At 36.1% G+C, this 20044-nt stretch overlaps 1 protein-coding gene across 1 annotated transcript; it reads left to right on the plus strand.

Moving 5' to 3' along the window:
- Nucleotides 1-430: 430 nt before the first annotated feature.
- On the plus strand, nucleotides 431-20016 carry LOC131641334 (uncharacterized). Its single transcript, XM_058911639.1, has 15 exons — nucleotides 431-571; nucleotides 690-957; nucleotides 1074-1292; nucleotides 1386-1391; nucleotides 1540-1630; nucleotides 1717-1845; nucleotides 2008-2061; nucleotides 2150-2270; nucleotides 2359-2529; nucleotides 2614-2673; nucleotides 5427-5557; nucleotides 19113-19238; nucleotides 19360-19449; nucleotides 19708-19851; nucleotides 19929-20016. The coding sequence occupies exons 1-15, from the start codon at nucleotides 431-433 to the stop codon at nucleotides 20014-20016; spliced, it is 1839 nt and encodes a 612-aa protein (XP_058767622.1).
- The last annotated feature ends 28 nt before the right edge of the window (nucleotides 20017-20044 follow it).

Consider the following 20044-nt stretch of genomic DNA (forward strand, 5'->3'; position numbering starts at 1 on the left):
CCCACTCCTCTGCAGAACTTCTTTTCATCGTTGGGAACCACACAACAAAGCAAACACTACCTCCCTGTAAAGCTTAAACATCAGTCGTATCCTTGCCCCGTTCGTCGTTTCTTCACCGGCAAGTTTGAATAGCAAACACTACTCATCTTTGTTTTTTATTTTACTTTATGATTTTTCTCGGACAAGCGACGACATGCTCTGAGAAAACGAGAGCATTACTGAGAAACTGAAAGTACAAAACTGTTTGTATTCTCTTATATGGCCATTCTTGAGTTTATTTTGCTGTTCATTTTGCTGTTCGTTACTTTCCTGTTCACTTTTTATGCTTGCTTTTTCTTTCAATCGTTTCTTTGTTGTTCATTGTTTTAGTTCATATAAGAGTGTTGGTTTACTCATTTATATTATATTCTTTTCACCTTATGTAGAAAACATGTCAAGGGCTCCCATTTTTATTAAAAATCTTCTAAAGGGAAACCAGGTCTGGAAAATGCACATTCGGGTTGTTGATATGTGGATTGTTATTGAGAAAAATGGATCTCAACACCTTGAAGCCGTTATTCAGGATGCAAAGGTTGCGTTTTTCCTAACTTTTTTTCATTTGGTGAACATTTACTTTGCCTTTTGCTTATTCTGTACATTGAAACCGTTATGCTGTTATGCTGTACATTGTTTTAATCTTCATTTCACAGGGTGATAAGATTCACGTGACCACTTGGGGAAAAGACTTCCAAGATTGGGTTGAGGTTGTCACGGAGCATGGGACGTACTACCTTTATAATGGAGAGCCAGTTGAGAACGATGGTCCTTTCAAGGTGTGTTTTAACCCACTCAAACTCATATTCAATGGAGGGACTACCATGACGAAGGTGGCGATACCTGAAATTCCTACTCACAGCTACAGTTTTCACCCTATTGAGAACTTTCTCAAAGGAGACTTCAAACATGACCACTTATATGGTACAATTTCACTTTCACCACATTAAGTTTCACCATAATTAGTTTGTGTTAGTTACTTTTGTGCATATACATTTATCTATTTTCATACATGGATCTTTCTATATCATACTTTGCAGATGTTATTGGTGTATTACAAGATGTTTTAAAGACCCAAACGGGAGGTGGTGGTAGGAAATCTTGCGTCAATGTCACTATAAGTGATGTCAACGGCAATGTGATTGAGCTGGTGTTATGGGAAGATTACGGCAAACAGTTCATCAACTACACTACCCCTAACAACTTTGCTGGTCCTACTATTATCGTATTGACACATGCATGGTGCAAGCCAAATACATGTTTCATTTTCTGATTATGCTATGTGTTTTGTTTCATTTTTATGCATCTATTTTTTGGTATGTTAACAATATGTTTACATCTATACATTTCAGTGTTTGGTAAGCCAAATTGGTCTTTGCCATAAACTATGATTCTCATTGGACAAACTCAAATTTTCATTTTCTGATTATGCTATGTATGTTGTTTCATTTTGATGCATTTGTTTTTTGATATGTTAATATTTACTTTCTACACTATACATTTCAGTGTCGGGATTACCATGTCTTTCCAACGCATGGAACGGTTCTAAACTTTACATCAACTTGGAACATCCACAAGTAGATGAATTCAAAGCTAGGTAATATGCTCTTAACCTTAAAGTTTTAAAAAATGATTAATTTACTATTATAGATATATGTTTTGACTAATATGGTGTTTATTCAGTTTTGGTTCCAACTTACCTGCCCCTTCCCAATCATTGACTGCTGATTCATCTGTTCAATCTGCTAACAATTTCTGGACGAAATTGTCCGAGGTGAAGAGTATCCGTGCAGTATCTGAATTCGGAAGGGTGTGCCTATTATTATATTATTGTGAATTATTTCTATTTGGATTATAATTTTATTACAGTGCAAACTCTAATTTGCTAAATCAAATGTGCTTTCTATACACTTTCACCCAATAAGACTATTTTGCAACCACCATTGGGACTACCACAGGTTTTAATGCCTGCAGGTTTGGATGGTATTTTGAATCAACTGGAAATACCGATGCTGAACGTGTTACCAAGTGAGCACCATATCTGCCCTTCCATTTAATGTTCAATCTGTCTATAGTTGCCTTGAATAAAAACTGATTTGAACCTTTTATTTTTCAGATTCAAACTTGAAGTGGAGGTGGAATATGATAACCATAAGGGGATCTTTGTTTTTTGGGATAAGGATTGTATCCCTTTTACTAAATTGACTGCTCATGAATTAAGAGAAATTATGAAGAAGGTGAGTTTGACTAAGGATTTTGGTTTGTCTTACTTTATATCATTAATATAATAATTCATGTGTATTAATCCTTGGTTGTTTACCATAGGCTGGAGAGGACAATCCTAAGATATGGCCTACTCACCTGGACGTTCTCTTGAATAGACAAATGGTTTTTCGTATCAAGTATCAATCACAATTCAGACGATTCTCTGTCGTGAAAATACTCAATGAGGACGGCCTTTACAAAAGGTTTGACAACTACCTCACACCAAATGAAGTAAGCAGCATCTTTTTAAAGCATGTTTTTGGTTATTCTTAACATTTATTAGTTGTAAACAATGACCTATTACAATATATATAGGGAGCTAATGCTGCTGTTATGGAAGTGGACACAACTTCTCCAACTCTTAATCCAAACCAAGTATGTTCATGCAACATCACTTTGTTTTAGATAGACTATGTTCAATATTATAAGGAATTATCCATTTCTGATACTCCTTGGTAACTGATTTTTATATGTTTGATGTGGCTCACACAAACTTGCGAACAATCAAGCGTTGCTTAACCAGATTCTGCTGCTACGCATACGGGGAGTCCTTCTGTAAGCTGCAGCAGTACTCCTGCCAAGAGGGTTATTACGTCAACCTCTATTAACGATGTCATTTAGTTTGAAGAACTCACTCCTAAACAATCAGCCACTAAGGCAAAAAATGGAAAAAAGACCAAGCAATTCAAAAAGGATTAATTTGGTGGGTTGATTTCAGCAATGACTCTCTTATTTTGGTGTTTAATCTAGCATATCGCCCTTTTGTAAGGATATCATCCAACTATTATGTGCTCCTTTTGTTGGCCAATTTCATCAAGAATTTGAACATGCCATGTCTAATGTACTTTAACTCTTAAACTCATTCATTTACATAGTTTTGTAATGAATCTTAAATGTTTAAATCCAAATAGTAACTGCTATTTTATTCCATAATATCAGCTCCAATTATAGATGGTCTAATTAGTAGTACATGCTGACAGTAGTGTATGCTGTCTAATGTTCTCTTTAATTAGGATATGTATTGACTGTTGTTTCAATTCAAATGAGAATATCATTCCATACTGATAGTAGATACATGCTGTAGGTTAGTAAAATATGCATGCAGCAGAATTGCAGAAATTATTACACTTAGCTTGCTATTTCACCTATTTAAGATGGGCATCTACCAAGCATACACCTTCATACATATATGATATATGCAGGGCCGGTCCAATCAAGTCAGAGGCCCTGTTCTACTTCAAAAAATGGGCCTAAATATTTGAAAAAAATAATTTTAATAAATATTAAAAATGATGTGCAAAAAATAAAATTATATGTTAATCAAGGAAGTACCAAAATAAATTAAGAATATTCAATTTTCAAATAAAACATACCAAAATCAATTTAGTTTTACATTTTGCATCACAACACTCAAGTCTCAGCCAGCACAGTATAACAGTAACAACACCAGCACAAAATCAATTAAGAAATAATCTCTCTTCTTCTCAATATAAAACAAACCCATATTTAAGTAATTACTAATAATCTCTCTTCTTCTCAATATAAAACAAACCCATATTTTAGTAATTACTAATTAGGTTTTTCTAAAACTCTATGAAATAAATTACAAAACAACCTCATATTTTGGTAATTAGGTTTGTCTGAAAGACTAAAACTCTATGAAACAAAATACAAAACAACCAAAATTCTATGACTATAGTCTATATATTCATTTTATTTTATCATTTAGTTTTACAATAAATTAATACCATAAGAAGAGAATTTGAAAAAATTAAAGAAAAGAACAAAAAGTCAGAAACGTACCTCATAACTTCATAAGATGGTGGTTTCAGTGCTGTGTTTCACTACAGCTCGGAGTTTTGTTACGGCGGCGTTTCAATGAACGGCGATGGCGGTGTTGTTCTCTTGTTGACAGCGTTTGATTTTCTTTATTTTTTTTATCGTTGCTATGCTTGCTGAACTGTTGTGTTGTGTTGTTATAATACTGATAGAGAAAGAGAGGATAATAGAAAGAGGTGAGAGACTTGTACCTTTTGCTTTTTATTTTTTTTAATGTTTTATTTATTTATATATTTGTTTAATAGTAATATTAAAAATTGGGCCCCCAGGATTGTGAGGCCCAGTGCAGTAGCACTGCCTGCACCTGGTTGGGGACGGGCCTGGATATATGCTTGATTTGGTTTGTATCCAAATCTGTAATCTATATATTAAATCAAGGATGGTGCATAGCATTTGCCAAACTTGAAAATTCATGGTAGCCTTTCCTAAAAAACAACATATTTGATTTGCAGCCATGTATCTTTAATCAATAACTAAATATCCATCTCATCAGTTTAGTTCAATACTTACCAAAGTAAATCAAAACTTTAGTTATCAAAAACACATGTTAGGTGAATCTATTACAGTTTAGTTGAATGGTGATCATTTTAGCTCAAGATTAGAATTATTTAAAACTAAAGTTAATCAAATACTATAGTGAGGTGAGGTACAATTTTGCAGAATTATATATTTAATCAAGTGACCACAGTTCAGAGTGATCAGTTTATATATCATGGAGTCATTTGAACTTAAAACTAAAGTTGATACATTACATATGCTGTGTATATAGAATGCAGTTTAACATTGTTTTGTTATAACCTATTCTTTTCTCACATTCTTATTTAATGTTGAATGTTTTTTATTGTAGGTTTTTTAAGGGTTTTAATCAGGTTTTGTTAAAACTTGCAACTTTTCTAACTTTTCATTTCAATCCCGTTTTTTAGGAAACCGAACATGGTGTAGGTTAACACAGCATGCTATTTTTTGGGATGTACCCGTGTATCTCTCACCAAATCGAGTGGTTTTCAACTTTACCTATTGTACAAACCAGGCTGTCATCATTTCTTTCATTGGAAACAGCATCCATTGATATATTGTTGCATACTTCTGCAACATATGAGCTTCTTCATAGTACAAAGACCATAATTATGGGAAAATCTTTAGATTAAGGTCACTTCAACCTTAAATGCATGGGGCTTTGAAACACGGTAAGTCAATATATTATACTTTCACTTTTGCTTTTTCCATTGCCAATTTAATGTATTGTCAATTTTAATTTACAATTCTTGAGGTCTATGTCTCACATGTAGACTTTTAGAGACATTGACATTTCACTTTTGCAACAACTCAATCTAGGGGTGGACAGAAATCAACCGTCCGACGTAATCCGACCGGTCCGATGGAAGATTTTGGAAGCGGATCGGATTGAGTCGGTTTGCGGGTAATGGCGGAAGGAAGAAAAGGGTTGAGATGGGTCTACACGGTCGGGTTCGGAGTTTGGTTTTGGGTCCGTCGGAAACCGATTCCGACCGAAGATAACAGTTAATGATTGTTAGGCCCAATGTATTCCTAGAACCCCAGCCCAATCTGAAGTTCTCTATCCTGATGCTTCCAATTTTACAAACCCTAGTCCATTTTTTAGCCCAATCTAAAATTCTATATATTGGCACCAAATGTTGCAAACCCTAACCCATCTCCCTGCGGCGGCCGTTGATTTAGAGTTTTTTTTAAAATGATTTAGTGTTGTTGATTATGTTTAGGGTTTATATATTTTGGATTTCAGATCTTGATTCGATGATGCATCAGAGTGGGTTGAAATAAAAAGGTAACTATTTTGAATCAAGATAATTTATAAACTTCAATTTGTGATTATGTTCTGTATTTAGACAGATTTATCAAAGACAGGTTTATCAAAAGTTCTCATGTTGTGAGCTAAGTTGTTGGTTTAAGCTTTCATTTAAAGCCTAAGACCTTATGTGCATATGCTTGTTTTGTTTCAGGTTTTGGTGGAAATGGTGCTGTCATATTCTTTGCAATATTAGTTTAGTTTTGATTTTAGTTTTGTTGTGTTAAGATTTTAACATTAGTTTTGTTGTCTATACAGGAAAACTTGATAACACAGTAGAAAAGATTTGTTTGTTGAAAGTTACACTTTCTCAAGTGTTAAAGATTTTGATTTATTATTTCTGTTATAACTTTTATAACTTGTTTAGATTTTGATACAGGAAAACTTGATAACACAGTAGGGAAGATTTTGTTGAGAGTTACACTAAGACTATGATTGTTATATTCTGTGAAGTTTTGTTTATTCTTTCATAGTTGTTTTATAGTTTGTATAATTTTGTTGCAGCTGGAAAGATCCAGAAAATTTTAGGCCCTTGAAAAGGAAACTTTTTGCTAAAAACTTAAGACAAGGAGTTTTCTAATGACCTATTTGCTGAAGATTTTTTCTATTTCTCTATCTATTATTGTAGAACTTGTTCATTTTCCTATACTTGTTTGTTTGTCAATCTTGTTTACTTTCACAATATTGTAGATTGAATATTGTTTTGTTGTCTATGCAGAGGATTTTCTGATCAAAAGCCAATGACAGCAACTCAAGATATTGTATGAATGGTTTCTTGTGTTTGTTATTGTAATTTTCTTTTTCACCATATCTCTTCCTAATCAGTTGTAGAATATAGTTCTGATAAACATCCTCAAGCTAAAGAAATCATTTCAAGCATTTTCCATGATTGTGTTTAGGTAATTCAACTCTCCTCTCCTTTATTACTTTTCTTAACATTTTAATTTGGCCTGTTTTAATGACTTATAAAATAATGACTTATAAATTATTTTATTTTATTTTATTTCTTCATTTGGATTTGTGGTTTCCTGTTAAACCAATAAAAATGTTTTAAAAATGTTTTTTTTCTCTGGTTAATGTGTATGATAATGGATGGTTTATTAGAATTTATAAACTTTAATGTTGGTACTTAAATCAAATATTGATAATCATTAATATTGATAATCATTTATTTTTGGTATCTTTTGAATTTTATTCATTATTAATTTATATTTTTGTTACTATTATTAATCACTTATTTAAATTTTTGATGACAGGTATTGCATGAATGAGTTGGATGAATCATGGACAGAAAATATTTTATCTCACTATTAAATTTTAATGTCTTATAAGTTGTATATTGTAATAGTATTATAAACTTAAATATCACTAAATATTATATTTTTACTTTATTTTTCTATGTTTTAATTAAAATAGATTTAATAGGTTTTATCAGATGTAAGACAAAACATTTAATGAAAAAAATGAAATATAATAGTTTAATTTTTTTTATTAGTTTATTAGTCAAAACAATTTAATTACAAATTTTAACAAAGATTTAAGTTGGGCTAGAATTTGAAACTGGCCCAACAACTGAGATCAAAATTAACAGGTAAAAAAGTAAAAATTTCTGATTGGGCTTAAAATTCAAATTGACCCAGTAAAAAATTAACCGAAAAAAACCGATTCTGCTAACCGAACCGCTTGAACCCGAACCCGAGAAAACCGAATGGTCTAACGGTCGGAAGTTGGGCCCAACAATCTCACCCGAGGGTTGGTTCGGTTCTGGGTTTTGGGCCCGAATCCGAACCGAACCGAACCGTTGTCCACTCAATCTTTTTATATATTTGCTTACTAATTTCAGCTACGTATTTGACTGTCATATATGAGACAATTTTATATCATTTAAAATTATTCCAGTGTCCCTGACAAAATGTGGCACTATCAAAAATAGACTTTTCTCCATTTTTTTTAATTCCCTGTTTGCATTCATTATAATTGTGACAAATTGTTTTTAGATAGTTTATTATGGAGAAAGAATTCCATTAAATAACGAAAATCAGCTGTGTTAAAAAAATTGTCATAACTTATACTATGTGAAACTTATAATGAATAAGAATATTAACTAACATACCTTGAACAAGAAGATAAAATGATGAAGTTTATGGGATGCCTGTGTTGCAAGTGGGGACAGATCTCCCAAACTGTTAATAACAAACACTAAGATTTACAGGTAAACCATCTTCATTGTTCTTAAAAGAAACATCAATGGAGCATATAAAACATATCTACTCTTTCTGTCTATGTTACTGTCTTGGATGCACTACAGTTGAGATTATTTAAAAAAAATAAACACCTATGCTTCCATTATTATAAAAAAATGAAACTAAGCATGGTAGTGGAATACCTTATGCTGGTTTATTAGGGTGTACATAAATAAGCTGTGGGATGGGTTGAGTTACTCACCTTAGTTTGAATATCTTGAAAAGGATTGGTCTTCAGTGCTGCTCTGAATTCAGAAGAACCTGTTATTGAAACATGGTTTACTTCCCTCTCATTATGGTCATTTTATAATAATCTGAAATCGTACCAATCTTACAATTAATTCAGTTGGTGTAACTCATTTATGATTGAGCAACTACCAAGTTATATGTGTTTATGGCATGAACTTCAAACCTTTTTTACATACCAATCTTTATACTCTCCCATTGCTTCATTAAATGTTTAGTAAATGACATTGGTAGGTGTACACCAATGCATAGTTAGAGAACCAATGTCATTTGTCTTTTAATTACACCTACTAACTGAAGTGAAATGAATTTTGCTTGACTGTTGTAGGTCACTTTGTGTTGCCAATTATGGACCCTTTTGATAGAAAACGTAACGAGAAAAAGGCACGATAAAAAAGATCGTTGATTTTGAAAGAGAATCGTTCCAAACGTCAAAAATACAATCCTCAACAACTACTGCCTGGTGATACCATGATGAATACTCTAATGTCAAAAACACCGAGGCAGCCTTTGCTCGATTTGACCGCATCGTTTAATAACATTAATACAAGCACTCAAATTGTTGGCCAGTCTGTTGTCTTAAGTGGACGTTTCGAAGGTTCAGAACCTAGCATATCAAGACACGCTTTTAAAACAAATTTCAGGTCCTTCCAGATAGAAACTTTGGGAAGAAATCTATTTTCCAATTTTGCATCCAATTCTAATACGAAGGAAAATGAAGTACTTACTCCTTCCTCATTGGAATCTAAGCAAAAACCGTCTCCTGTACAAGAATACATCGTCAGTGAAGCAAGAAGTTTGTCGAATATATCTGAAGGATAGAAAAACACTTAGAAAGGGGGGTTTGAATAAGTGTAGTCTAAAAACTTGAACGATAAAAACAAATTGCACAGTTATTTTTATCCTGGTTCGTTGTTAACTAAACTACTCCAGTCCACCCCCACGGAGTGATTTACCTCACCTGAGGATTTAACCCACTAATCGCAACAGATTACAATGGTTTTCCACTTAGTCCGCGACTAAGTCTTCTAGAGTATCCTGATCACAACCTGATCACTCTAGGAACAAATGCTTAGACACAAGCTAAGACTTTCTAGAGTATCCTGACCACCACGTGATCACTCTAGTTACAACTGCTTAGACACAAGCTAAGACTTCCTAGAGTATCCTGATCACACTTGATCACTCTAGTTACTTACAAATTAATGTAATCAAATTCTAAGAGTGTTACAATGCTTCTGAAAAGCTATAATCACAACAGTGATATTTTTCTTAAAGTTTAAGCTTAATCTTACTAATATATTACAACAGCAATGTAGTGAGCTTTGATGAAGATGAAGTTTCCGAGCTTTGATTTGAACAGCGTTTCAGCAAGTTAGTATTCACAGAATTCTTCAGAATCGGTAACCTGTCTTCTCATCAGAACTTCATACTTATAGGCACTTGAGAAGATGACCGTTGGGAGCATTTAATGCTTTGCGTATTCCGTACAGCATTGCATTTAATATTTCACTCTTTTGTCAACTACCTCGAGCCTTGTTTACGCTGTGTCTACTGACGTTGCCTTTAATAGCTTCTAACGTTCCTTTTGTCAGTCAGCGTAGCCTGCCATCTTGTACTTGCTTCTGATCTGACGTTTGTGTATATAACGTTTGAATATCATCAGAGTCAAACAGCTTGGTGCAGAGCATCTTCTTGTCTTCTGACCTTGAAGTGCTTCTGAGCGCGATACCATGAGAACTTCAGTGCTTCTGCTTTTGAACTCAAGTTCTTCTGATGCTTCCATAGACCCATGTTCTGATTCTACTTTGACCATCTTCTGATGTCTTGCCAGACCATGTTCTGATGTTGCATGCTGAACCTTCTGAGTCAAAGCTTCTGAGCGCTGATTTGTGCATACTCTTTATATATTTCCTGAAAGGGAAATTGCAGTGTATTAGAGTACCACATTATCTCACACAAAATTCATATCCCTGTTATCATCAAAACTAAGAATATTGATCAGAACAAATCTTGTTCTAACAATCTCCCCCTTTTTTATGATGACAAAAACATATATAAATGATATGAATTTGCGATCAGAAAGAGCAGACGGCTAAAGACAATTACACAGCTAAAGCATAAGCATGTGAATATGTCCCCCCCTGAGATTTACAATCTCCCCCTGAGATAGATAATCTCCCCCTGAAATTAATACTAGAAGAATTTTAATAATAAAAGACTTCCCTGAGTATTTCAGTAGAGACGTTCACATATGCTTGATCTTCAGAACATTCATGACTTCTGATTCTTGCTTCCATAGGACAGCTTCAGAACTTTGAATTTCTTTAGATCCTCAGAACATTCACAGCTTCTGATTCCTGCTTCCATCGGACAGCTTCAGAACTTGAATTTCTTTGATCTTCAGAACATTCACAGCTTCTGATTCCTGCTTCCATCGGACAGCTTCAGAACTTGAATTTCTTTGATCTTCAGAACATTCATAGCTTCTGATTCCTGCTTCCATCGGACAGCTTCAGAACTTGAATTTCTTTGATCTTCAGAACATTCACAGCTTCTGATTCTTGCTTCCATCAGGACAGCTTCAGAGCTTGAATTTCTTCTTACATCACTTCATGCTAGATTGTATCAGAACATTGTTGAATGTACCAGAGCATCATCAGAGCATCTCTACATCCTGAAATGTTACAGAACAACGCTAAACGACAAAAGTCAGCATGAATGAGTCAGAACACATAATATGTATTAGAGCCACATAATATGTATCAGAACAGATAGACATAATGTTTCAGAGCATATTCTATCATCAGAATATCTGAACATTTTTCCTTCTTGCTTCTTGCTTTTGATTCTGAAGCTTCATAGCACTCAGCTTGCTTCAAGAATCCAAGAGCTTGATTCTTTAGAATTGCTTCTCCTCATGAATTTGCTTCTCATGTTGAGCTTTAAAGAGAATCTTCAATTCCTGCAAGTCAACACTCAAAAACCATAGAACTTTGCAAGTTCTGTTAGAAATGTGGGGCCTTTTTACCCGGTAACTGATAATACTAATCAGATCATTTATCATATTTTCTCCCCCTTTTTGTCATAACATCAAAAAAAACATAAAAGATTCAGATGAAAAACAAAAGGAAACATATGGAAGAAATAGATAATTTTCATTTAGGCTCAAAAAGACAGAAGTACAGAAGTACAAGAGGATAAGCAAGAGAAGATGCACAAAACAGATGCAGTAAAGCAAAAAACAAAACAACTAAGACTCAATCTAAGATGACCCTAGCTTCGACAAGATCTTGGCCAGCATATCTTGAACCCCATTGTTGTGCTCATTCTGCCTCTCCATGAAAGCTCTAAACTCAGCATTGACTGAGCTTTGCTCATCCTGGTTCTTCTGAATGACTTCCAGAGTCCTTGCAAGACGGGAAGGTTCATCAGAAGAAGCTTCACAGCTTCTATCCACAGTGATGGCATTGTGATCTGTAGCTTCCATTGATAGATCTTTTGTAGGGTTTTCCTCAATAGGAATTGTTTCAGCAACAAGATCTTCTACATCTGCTTCTTGCATAGAAGCATCTTCATATTCTGCAGCCGAAATCACAGAATCTCCATTCTCAAGTGCCTGAAGAATGGCAGCTAGATTCCTAGGGGCAGAAGGACCTTCAACTTCTGGTGGGTCAACAACTTCTGGAATGACCAAGCTTGGGTCTTTCTTAGAAGGGTTTTCCCTCAGAAAGTCAAAGAGAGTCTTGAAGTCTCCAACCAAGATAAAGAAATGAGGTTTCTAAACCACAATTTCTCTGCAAGGATTTGCTTCTAATGCAGCAGCCAGTCTTGCTTGTTCCAGTTCATCCACAAAGGGCTTCTCCTCAGCAGCAACACAATTTCTGAGAGGATGATAGTATATACCATTATCACCCTCCAGAAGGTAACCAGGGTAACCAGGGGCAGCAGCCACTAGTCTCTTCTGTACTCCCATTGCTCCTACTTGAAAATCCTGGCGAAAGCTTCTCCAGAGATTTCTTGTAGAAACATCATCCAGACCATTTAGGAAGGCATCCTTCAGAAGGTCTAGACTGCTAATCACCACATGTCTGAACAGTTCCAAGAAGGCATAGGGTTCGGGTTCAGGTGGATTGAAGGTGAATTTGTAGTCAGGGTAGAGAAGGCAGTAGGGTTTGGATTTTCTGATAGGTAAAGGATGGGATAAAGAAGGTAGCGGTGCGGTGGATGAAGAAGAAGGAACATTTGAGGGAATGATTGATGTGGATGGAGTATCAGAAAATATAGGTTGTGAAGAGGATGGAGTATATATGAAGGGGATTGGTGAGAAAGATTTATCAGAAGGAGTTGGGGGAAGAATACTAAGAGGTGTGGGGTTTAGAAAGGGAGTGGAAAGAGATGATGGAGAAGGATTTGGTATAATGAAGTTTACTTTTGCTTCAGAAGGAGGTGATTGGAGAGAAGGTTTAGGAACAGACGGAGGTGAAGTAAAAATATGCCTGGTGACGGATTCAGAAGAAGCACGTGTAGGTCTGGTGGTGTGAAAAGAGTCTCTGATCCTTTGCTCCCTGCATTCAGGAGAGTACACCTTGTCAGGATCATAGGTGACCCTCAGCTTCTTGGCTTTATTGGCCTCATCTTCTCGGGCCTTTCTTTTTAGCCTAGCCTGTTGTTCCTTCTGATCCTTCTTCAGAAGATCAGCTTTGGACAGAAGAACTCTGCCACGGATCCAAGCAGGATCAATATCTGATTGCTTCCTAACACAATCTTCCAGGTGAAGCTTGACAGCCTGATGAAGTTCTTTATGAAACAAGGAGACAAAACCTTCAACAGCAACTCTTCTTGACAGAATGTCAGGAAAGCTTGTGCACACAGAAGATACATTTTGAATGAGCTCTAGTCTGAAAAAATCCACACCATTGAAGATGGGACCTTGAACTACTCCAAGAAAATGGGATACGTCAAGTGTTCTGATGGAATCCAGCAATTTGCTTTCAATCAGAATGTCTGAAATCATTCTTCCAAAAGGAATAGTCTTTCTAGGAATATGAGGATACTTCGCCCTTTCATCTTCTCTTGATTCAACTATAGAAGTCTTCAGATTCTCAAATAGAATGTGAGAGAAGTTGAGTTCTATCTTTCTGCCAATGCAGAAGAGAGTGTACTTGTGATCCGGACTGATGTAGGCGGAGGGTGAGAACATCTTCTTTCTGTGGTGAAGATAACCCAGAATAATCTCATCCCATACTTGATAAAACGGCCTCAAAGTGCCCATTCTATGAGAATCAGATCCGAAGGCAAGAGAGATTTGATTTTCAACTTGATGCCAGTTAACCGTTCCAGGTCGAAAACCAGACCAACCTTCTTCATCATTCAGATTGTACAGCTTCCTGATGATTTTTTCAGTAATAACCACTTCATGCCCTAGTACGAAGGAAATTATAGCAGTTGGGGTAACCGTTGCATGTACCCAGAAGTCCTTCACAAGTTCAGGATAATTTGGTCCAACCAATCTATCAAGATATTTCGACCATCCTTGCTCCAAAATTCTGACGTCACACTGAAAACCATTTGCTCTAAGATTGTCGAAGTCCACAGCAGATTCACAAAGAACTTCCAGTTCGTCCGTGGGAATCATGCATGTTTTCGAAGGAGCATACCCATATTTGCGTAGAAGAATATGTGTAGAAGTGAGACTTTCTGCTGGGTTTGATGAACTTGAAGATGGGTTCATGATGATTATGCTTTGAGATCAAATCAGAAACTAGGGTTTGAAAACAAATGCAACGAAAGAGATACACAAAAGGAGAGAGAGAGAAAAAAGAAGAAATGAAGATGAAGCGGGTTATTTAAACGATTTGAAAAAAAATTAAAAAAAAAAAAAGAAAAGAAAAGAAAAACTGTTTTGAAAGAAATTGATTACAAGAAAAAGACATCATTATGCATTTAATGAGAAATGACATTAGGAGAGAGAATCATGGTAAATGAAATGATTTAACACAGTTACCTAGGTCGGCGTCTTTTCAACTGCACGCTAGTATTAACCGTACAGACACACGTTCTTTTTCAGAAACTCATAGATGACAGCTGTGTTGTTTTGAAAAGACTGTACATCTTCTGATTCTGATCACTACTTCTGATAGTCATTCTTTAGAAAGGATCTTGTTCTGATAGGATCATCTTTCTTCCCAAGGATCACATCTTTTGAATGAGCTGATGCAAGTCTGGGTGATCTTCTGACTGTTGGCTCTTCAGAAATCCTGAGATTCTCTAAAGATGCAGCAACTTGATCTTCTGATCCATTGCTTCTTTCGCTCTACAACTCCATTTTGTTGTGGAGTTCTAGGACAAGAGAAATCATGGGCAATACCATTTTCTTTGAAGAACTCCTCAAAGAATCTGTTCTCAAATTCGCCACCATGATCACTTCTGACCTTAATGATCTTGCACTCCTTCTCAGATTGGATCTGAGTGCAGAATTCAAAGAACACTAAATGAGACTCATCCTTGTGTTGTAAGAACTTTACCCATGTCCAGCGGCTATAATCATCTACGATGACCAATCCATATTTCTTCCCTCTGACAGATGCTGTTTTGACTGGGCCAAACAGATCAATGTGCAAGAATTCTAGCGGCCTTGAGGAAGAAACAACATTCTTAGACTTGAATGCAGGTTTGGAGAACTTGCCCTTCTGACATGCTTCACAAAGAGCATCTGATTTGTATTTCAGATTAGGGAGTCCTCTGACCAGATTTAGTTTGTTAATCTGAGAAATCTTTCTCAAACTAGCATGTCCTAATCTTCTGTGCCAGACCCATTGCTCCTCAGAAACAGACATAAGGCAAGTCACCTTCTGCTTCTCAAGATCTGAAAGATCAATCTTATAAATGTTGTTCTTTCTCTTGCCTGTAAATAGGATTGAGCCATCCTTCTGACTTACAGCCTTGCAAGACTTTTGATTGAAGATTATATCATAACCATTGTCACTTAATTGACTTATGGACAATAAGTTATGCGTTAATCCTTCTTCAAGAAGTACATTAGTTATGGAAGGAGAGTTACCAAGACTTATGGTTCCAGAGCCAATGATTTTTCCCTTCTGATCTCCTCCAAACTTGACTTCTCCACCTGGTTTAAGCACCAGGTCTTGGAATGTAGACCTTCTTCCCGTCATGTGTCGCGAGCACCTAGAGTCCAGGTACCATGACATTTTGCTTTCTGTCCTCTTTGCAGCCAAGGATATCTGCAACAGAAATTATCTTCTCCTTAGGTACCCACAATTTCTTGAGTCCTTTCTTGTTAGTTCTCCTCAAGTTCTGATTGAACTTGGGTTTAGCATAATATTTAACAGGAGGAACATCATGATATTCTTTAGGTTTGTCAGCATGATATTTCTTAGGATGAGTCACATGCTTCTTGGTGTGAACAGTGTTAAAGCTCTGTGCATGTGAAGTGAGCCTAATATCATGTGCATGGCCATATTTGAACTGATCATACAATGGCTTGTATGTGATCTTCAGATCATCAATAGGTTCAAATTTATGTGAGGTATCCCTCATAGCCAAAACCAAACCTTCTGTTTCCAGAAACACCATATATCATAGAAGCAAAATGACTTCTGCCAATACTTCTAGATAAGAACTTTCTGAAGCTCGAGTCATATTCTTTCAGAATATGATTGAGACTTGGAATGGATTTTTCTGTTTCGGAAGGAGATCCACCATCTTTGGATAGATTTAAAACTTTTTCCTTCAGTTCAGAATTTTCCACTTCCAGCTTCTTAGTTTCAAATTCAAACTGCTTCTTCAGCTTTTTGTATTTGATACTAAGATGAGCCTTGAGTTCCAGAAGTTCTGTTAAACTGGAAACTAACTCTTCTCTAGATAGTTTAGAAAATACCTCTTCAGAATCTGATTCTGATGTAGATTCTGATCCATCATTGACAGTGGCCATCAGTGCAATGTTTGCCTGCTCATCTTCAGAGTCTGATTCATTTTCTGACTCATCCCATGTTGCCATAAGACCTTTCTTCTTATGAAACTTCTTCTTGGGATTTTCCTTCTGAAGTTTTGGGCACTCATTCTTGTAGTGTCCAGGCTCATTGCATTCGTAGCAGACAACCTTCTTCTTGTCAGATCTTCTGTCATCAGAAGATTCTCCTCGTTCAAATCTCTTTGAACTTCTGAAGCCTCTGAACTTCCTTTGCTTGCTCTTCCAGAGTTGGTTTACCCTTCTGGAGATCATGGACAGTTCATCTTCTACTTCAGATTCTGATTCTTCAGGATCTTCTTCTTTGGCCTGAAAAGCGTTAGTGCATTTTTTAAAATTAGATTTTAATGCAATAGACTTACCTTTCTTTTGAGGCTCGTTTGTGTCCAGCTCTATTTCATGGCTTCTCAAGGCACTGATAAGCTCTTCCAAAGAAACTTCATTCAGATTCTTGGCAATCTTGAATGCAGTCACCATTGAACCCCATCTTCTGGGTAAGCTTCTGATAATCTTCTTTACATGATCAGCCTTGGTATAGCCTTTATCCAGAACTCTTAATCCAGCAGTTAGCGTTTGAAATCTTGAGAACATCTTCTCAATGTCTTCATCATCCTCCATCTTGAAGGCTTCATATTTCTGGATTAGAGCAAGAGCTTTAGTCTCCTTGACTTGAGCATTTCCCTCATGGGTCATTTTCAATGACTCATATATATCATAGGCCATTTCCCTGTTAGATATCTTCTCATACTCAGCATGAGAGATAGCATTCAGCAAAACAGTTCTACATTTATGATGATTCTTGAAAAGCTTCTTCTGATCATCATCCATTTCTTGCCTTGTAAGCCTTACGCCACTGGCTTTCACTGGATGTTTGTAACCATCCATCAGAAGATCCCATAATTCACCATCTAGACCAAGAAAGTAACTTTCCAGTATTCAAAGTTTTCACCATCAAATACTGGTGGTCTAGTATAACCATTGTTACCATTATATTGCTCAGCAGAGCCAGATGTAGATGCAGGTGGATCTGTTGGAATTTCACCAGCCATCTTTTACTGAAGCGTTTTTCTCTTCCTGAATCTTTTCTAAACACGGTTAAGTGCTTGCACCTTAGAACCGGCGCTCTGATGCCAATTGAAGGATAGAAAAACACTTAGAAAGGGGGGTTTGAATAAGTGTAGTCTAAAAACTTGAACGATAAAAACAAATTGCACAGTTATTTTTATCTTGGTTCTTTGTTAACTAAACTACTCCAGTCCACCCCCACGGAGTGATTTACCTCACCTGAGGATTTAATCCACTAATCGCAATAGATTACAATGGTTTTCCACTTAGTCCGCGACTAAGTCTTCTAGAGTATCCTGATCACAACCTGATCACTCTAGGAACAAATGCTTAGACACAAGCTAAGACTTTCTAGAGTATCCTGACCACCACGTGATCACTCTAGTTACAACTGCTTAGACACAAGCTAAGACTTCCTAGAGTATCCTGATCACACTTGATCACTCTAGTTACTTACAAATTAATGTAATCAAATTCTAAGAGTGTTACAATGCTTCTGAAAAGCTATAATCACAACAGTGATATTTCTCTTAAAGTTTAAGCTTAATCTCACTAATATATTACAACAGCAATGTAGTGAGCTTTGATGAAGATGAAGTTTCTGAGCTTTGATTTGAACAGCGTCTCAGCAAGTTAGTATTCACAGAATTCTTCAGAATCGGTAACCTTGCTTCTCATCAGAACTTCATACTTATAGGCACTTGAGAAGATGACCGTTGGGAGCATTTAATGCTTTGCGTATTCCGTACAGCATTGCATTTAATGTTTCACTCTTTTGTCAACTACCTCGAGCCTTGTTTACGCTGTGTCTACTGACGTTGCCTTTAATAGCTTCTAACGTTCCTTTTGTCAGTCAGCGTAGCCTGCCATCTTGTACTTGCTTCTGATCTGACGTTTGTGTATACAACGTTTGAATATCATCAGAGTCAAACAGCTTGGTGCAGAGCATCTTCTTGTCTTCTGACCTTGAAGTGCTTCTGAGTGCGATACCATGAGAACTTCAATGCTTCTGCTTCTGAACTCAAGTTCTTCTGATGCTTCCATAGACCCATGTTCTGATTCTGCTTTGACCATCTTCTGATGTCTTGCCAGACCATGTTCTGATGTTGCATGCTGAACCTTCTGAGTCAAAGCTTCTGAGCGCTGATTTGTGCATACTCTTTATATATTTCCTGAAAGGGAAATTGCAGTGTATTAGAGTACCACATTATCTCACACAAAATTCATATCCTTGTTATCATCAAAACTAAGAATATTGATCAGAACAAATCTTGTTCTAACAATATCCACGTTAGTTAATTCTGTTGACTTCTTTTGAACACCTTTAATTATTTAGTGCAAATTAAGAGCTAAGCAATCTCAAATGGTATTTATTCAACTATGCATAGTGTCCCTGTTCACATTAACTTGTGTGTCAAGTAAAGCTTGATCCAAAGAACTCAAGTTTCAGATAAGAGACATTGTTCTCAAGAAACTGTGATCTAGGCTGGAAACTTCGATTGTTCACACTAAGCCTTTACATATATAACCATTTACTATATATCAGGGGTTAGAATTTCTTATACATACTTTTGTTAATGCTTTTCATGATTTTAAATCTCAACAGAGCTCCAGCAACTTCCATACCAGGTCGGGGTAGGCCTAAGAATCACTATGGAATTCCAAATATGGCTAGGAACTTGACCAGAAAGTTTCCTATACCAGCAGCGGATGGTAATGCCACGGAGAATTTGTCTCTCGGGACGAACACATAAAATAGGTACAAAAATGCCCTGATGTTGAAGGACTACATTTCTCCCACGACTTTACATTTTTTTCGTTCATTATCTAAGCAACATTTTTTTTCTTATCAGCAATCCAAATGTGATCATAGAAGTTCCAGCTCTGGCAGATCAACAACCGTGTCATTTAAACCACGTGTCGTATTCCAGAACAAAACCACGGTATACAAATTTCGCAATACCAAACTCTTTTCAATTAGGTGACTAGATTATTATAATAGTTTCTGGCATAAATTGTTGTGTTACTTCATGCGTATAACAAACAGTAATAGATTAAGTCCAAGCTTATTGCACTGAGTAGTTCTTATTGAAATTCAAAATAATTTGCATCATTCATACATCTAAAGTTAGTTTACCATTTTTCCACCAATTTGGAGAAGTCACTAAGTTACAACTTATTAAATTGGATTTGAAATACAGATGTGCAACAGTTCCCAAACCATCTAGAGGGAGGCCTAGAAAACAATTGCCCGATCCAATTATGCCATTGGGTTTAAATAGAGAGCTCAACATCCATACCATGAGTCTGGCGCAGTCCACTGCAACTGTTACACCCCTTGCAAGGTACCAAACATGATGTACTTAATTGAATACAATAACTACTGTATAATAATCACTGACGAGTCATTTGTGGACTGCAGGAATGTGTTTACAACATCAGCACCTGCAGTTGAAATAGGTATGGAAAGAAACCAGGCTGTTAATAACAAGGTGCCGTCGGTGTCATAATCCACAAACAACCACCATCGTAGAACGG

Source organism: Vicia villosa, unplaced genomic scaffold (assembly GCF_029867415.1).
Source record: "Vicia villosa cultivar HV-30 ecotype Madison, WI unplaced genomic scaffold, Vvil1.0 ctg.003668F_1_1, whole genome shotgun sequence".
In the NCBI taxonomy this organism is placed as follows: domain Eukaryota; kingdom Viridiplantae; phylum Streptophyta; class Magnoliopsida; order Fabales; family Fabaceae; genus Vicia; species Vicia villosa.

Bases quoted from the DNA above. Each gene is read 5' to 3' on its own strand.
- LOC131641334 (XM_058911639.1), top strand. From the start codon at position 431: ATGTCAAGGGCTCCCATTTTTATTAAAAATCTTCTAAAGGGAAACCAG. The intron at 2,271-2,358 runs GTGAGTTTGACT...TGTTTACCATAG, and splicing joins TAAGAGAAATTATGAAGAAG to GCTGGAGAGGACAATCCTAA. The intron at 2,530-2,613 runs GTAAGCAGCATC...CAATATATATAG, and splicing joins ACTACCTCACACCAAATGAA to GGAGCTAATGCTGCTGTTAT.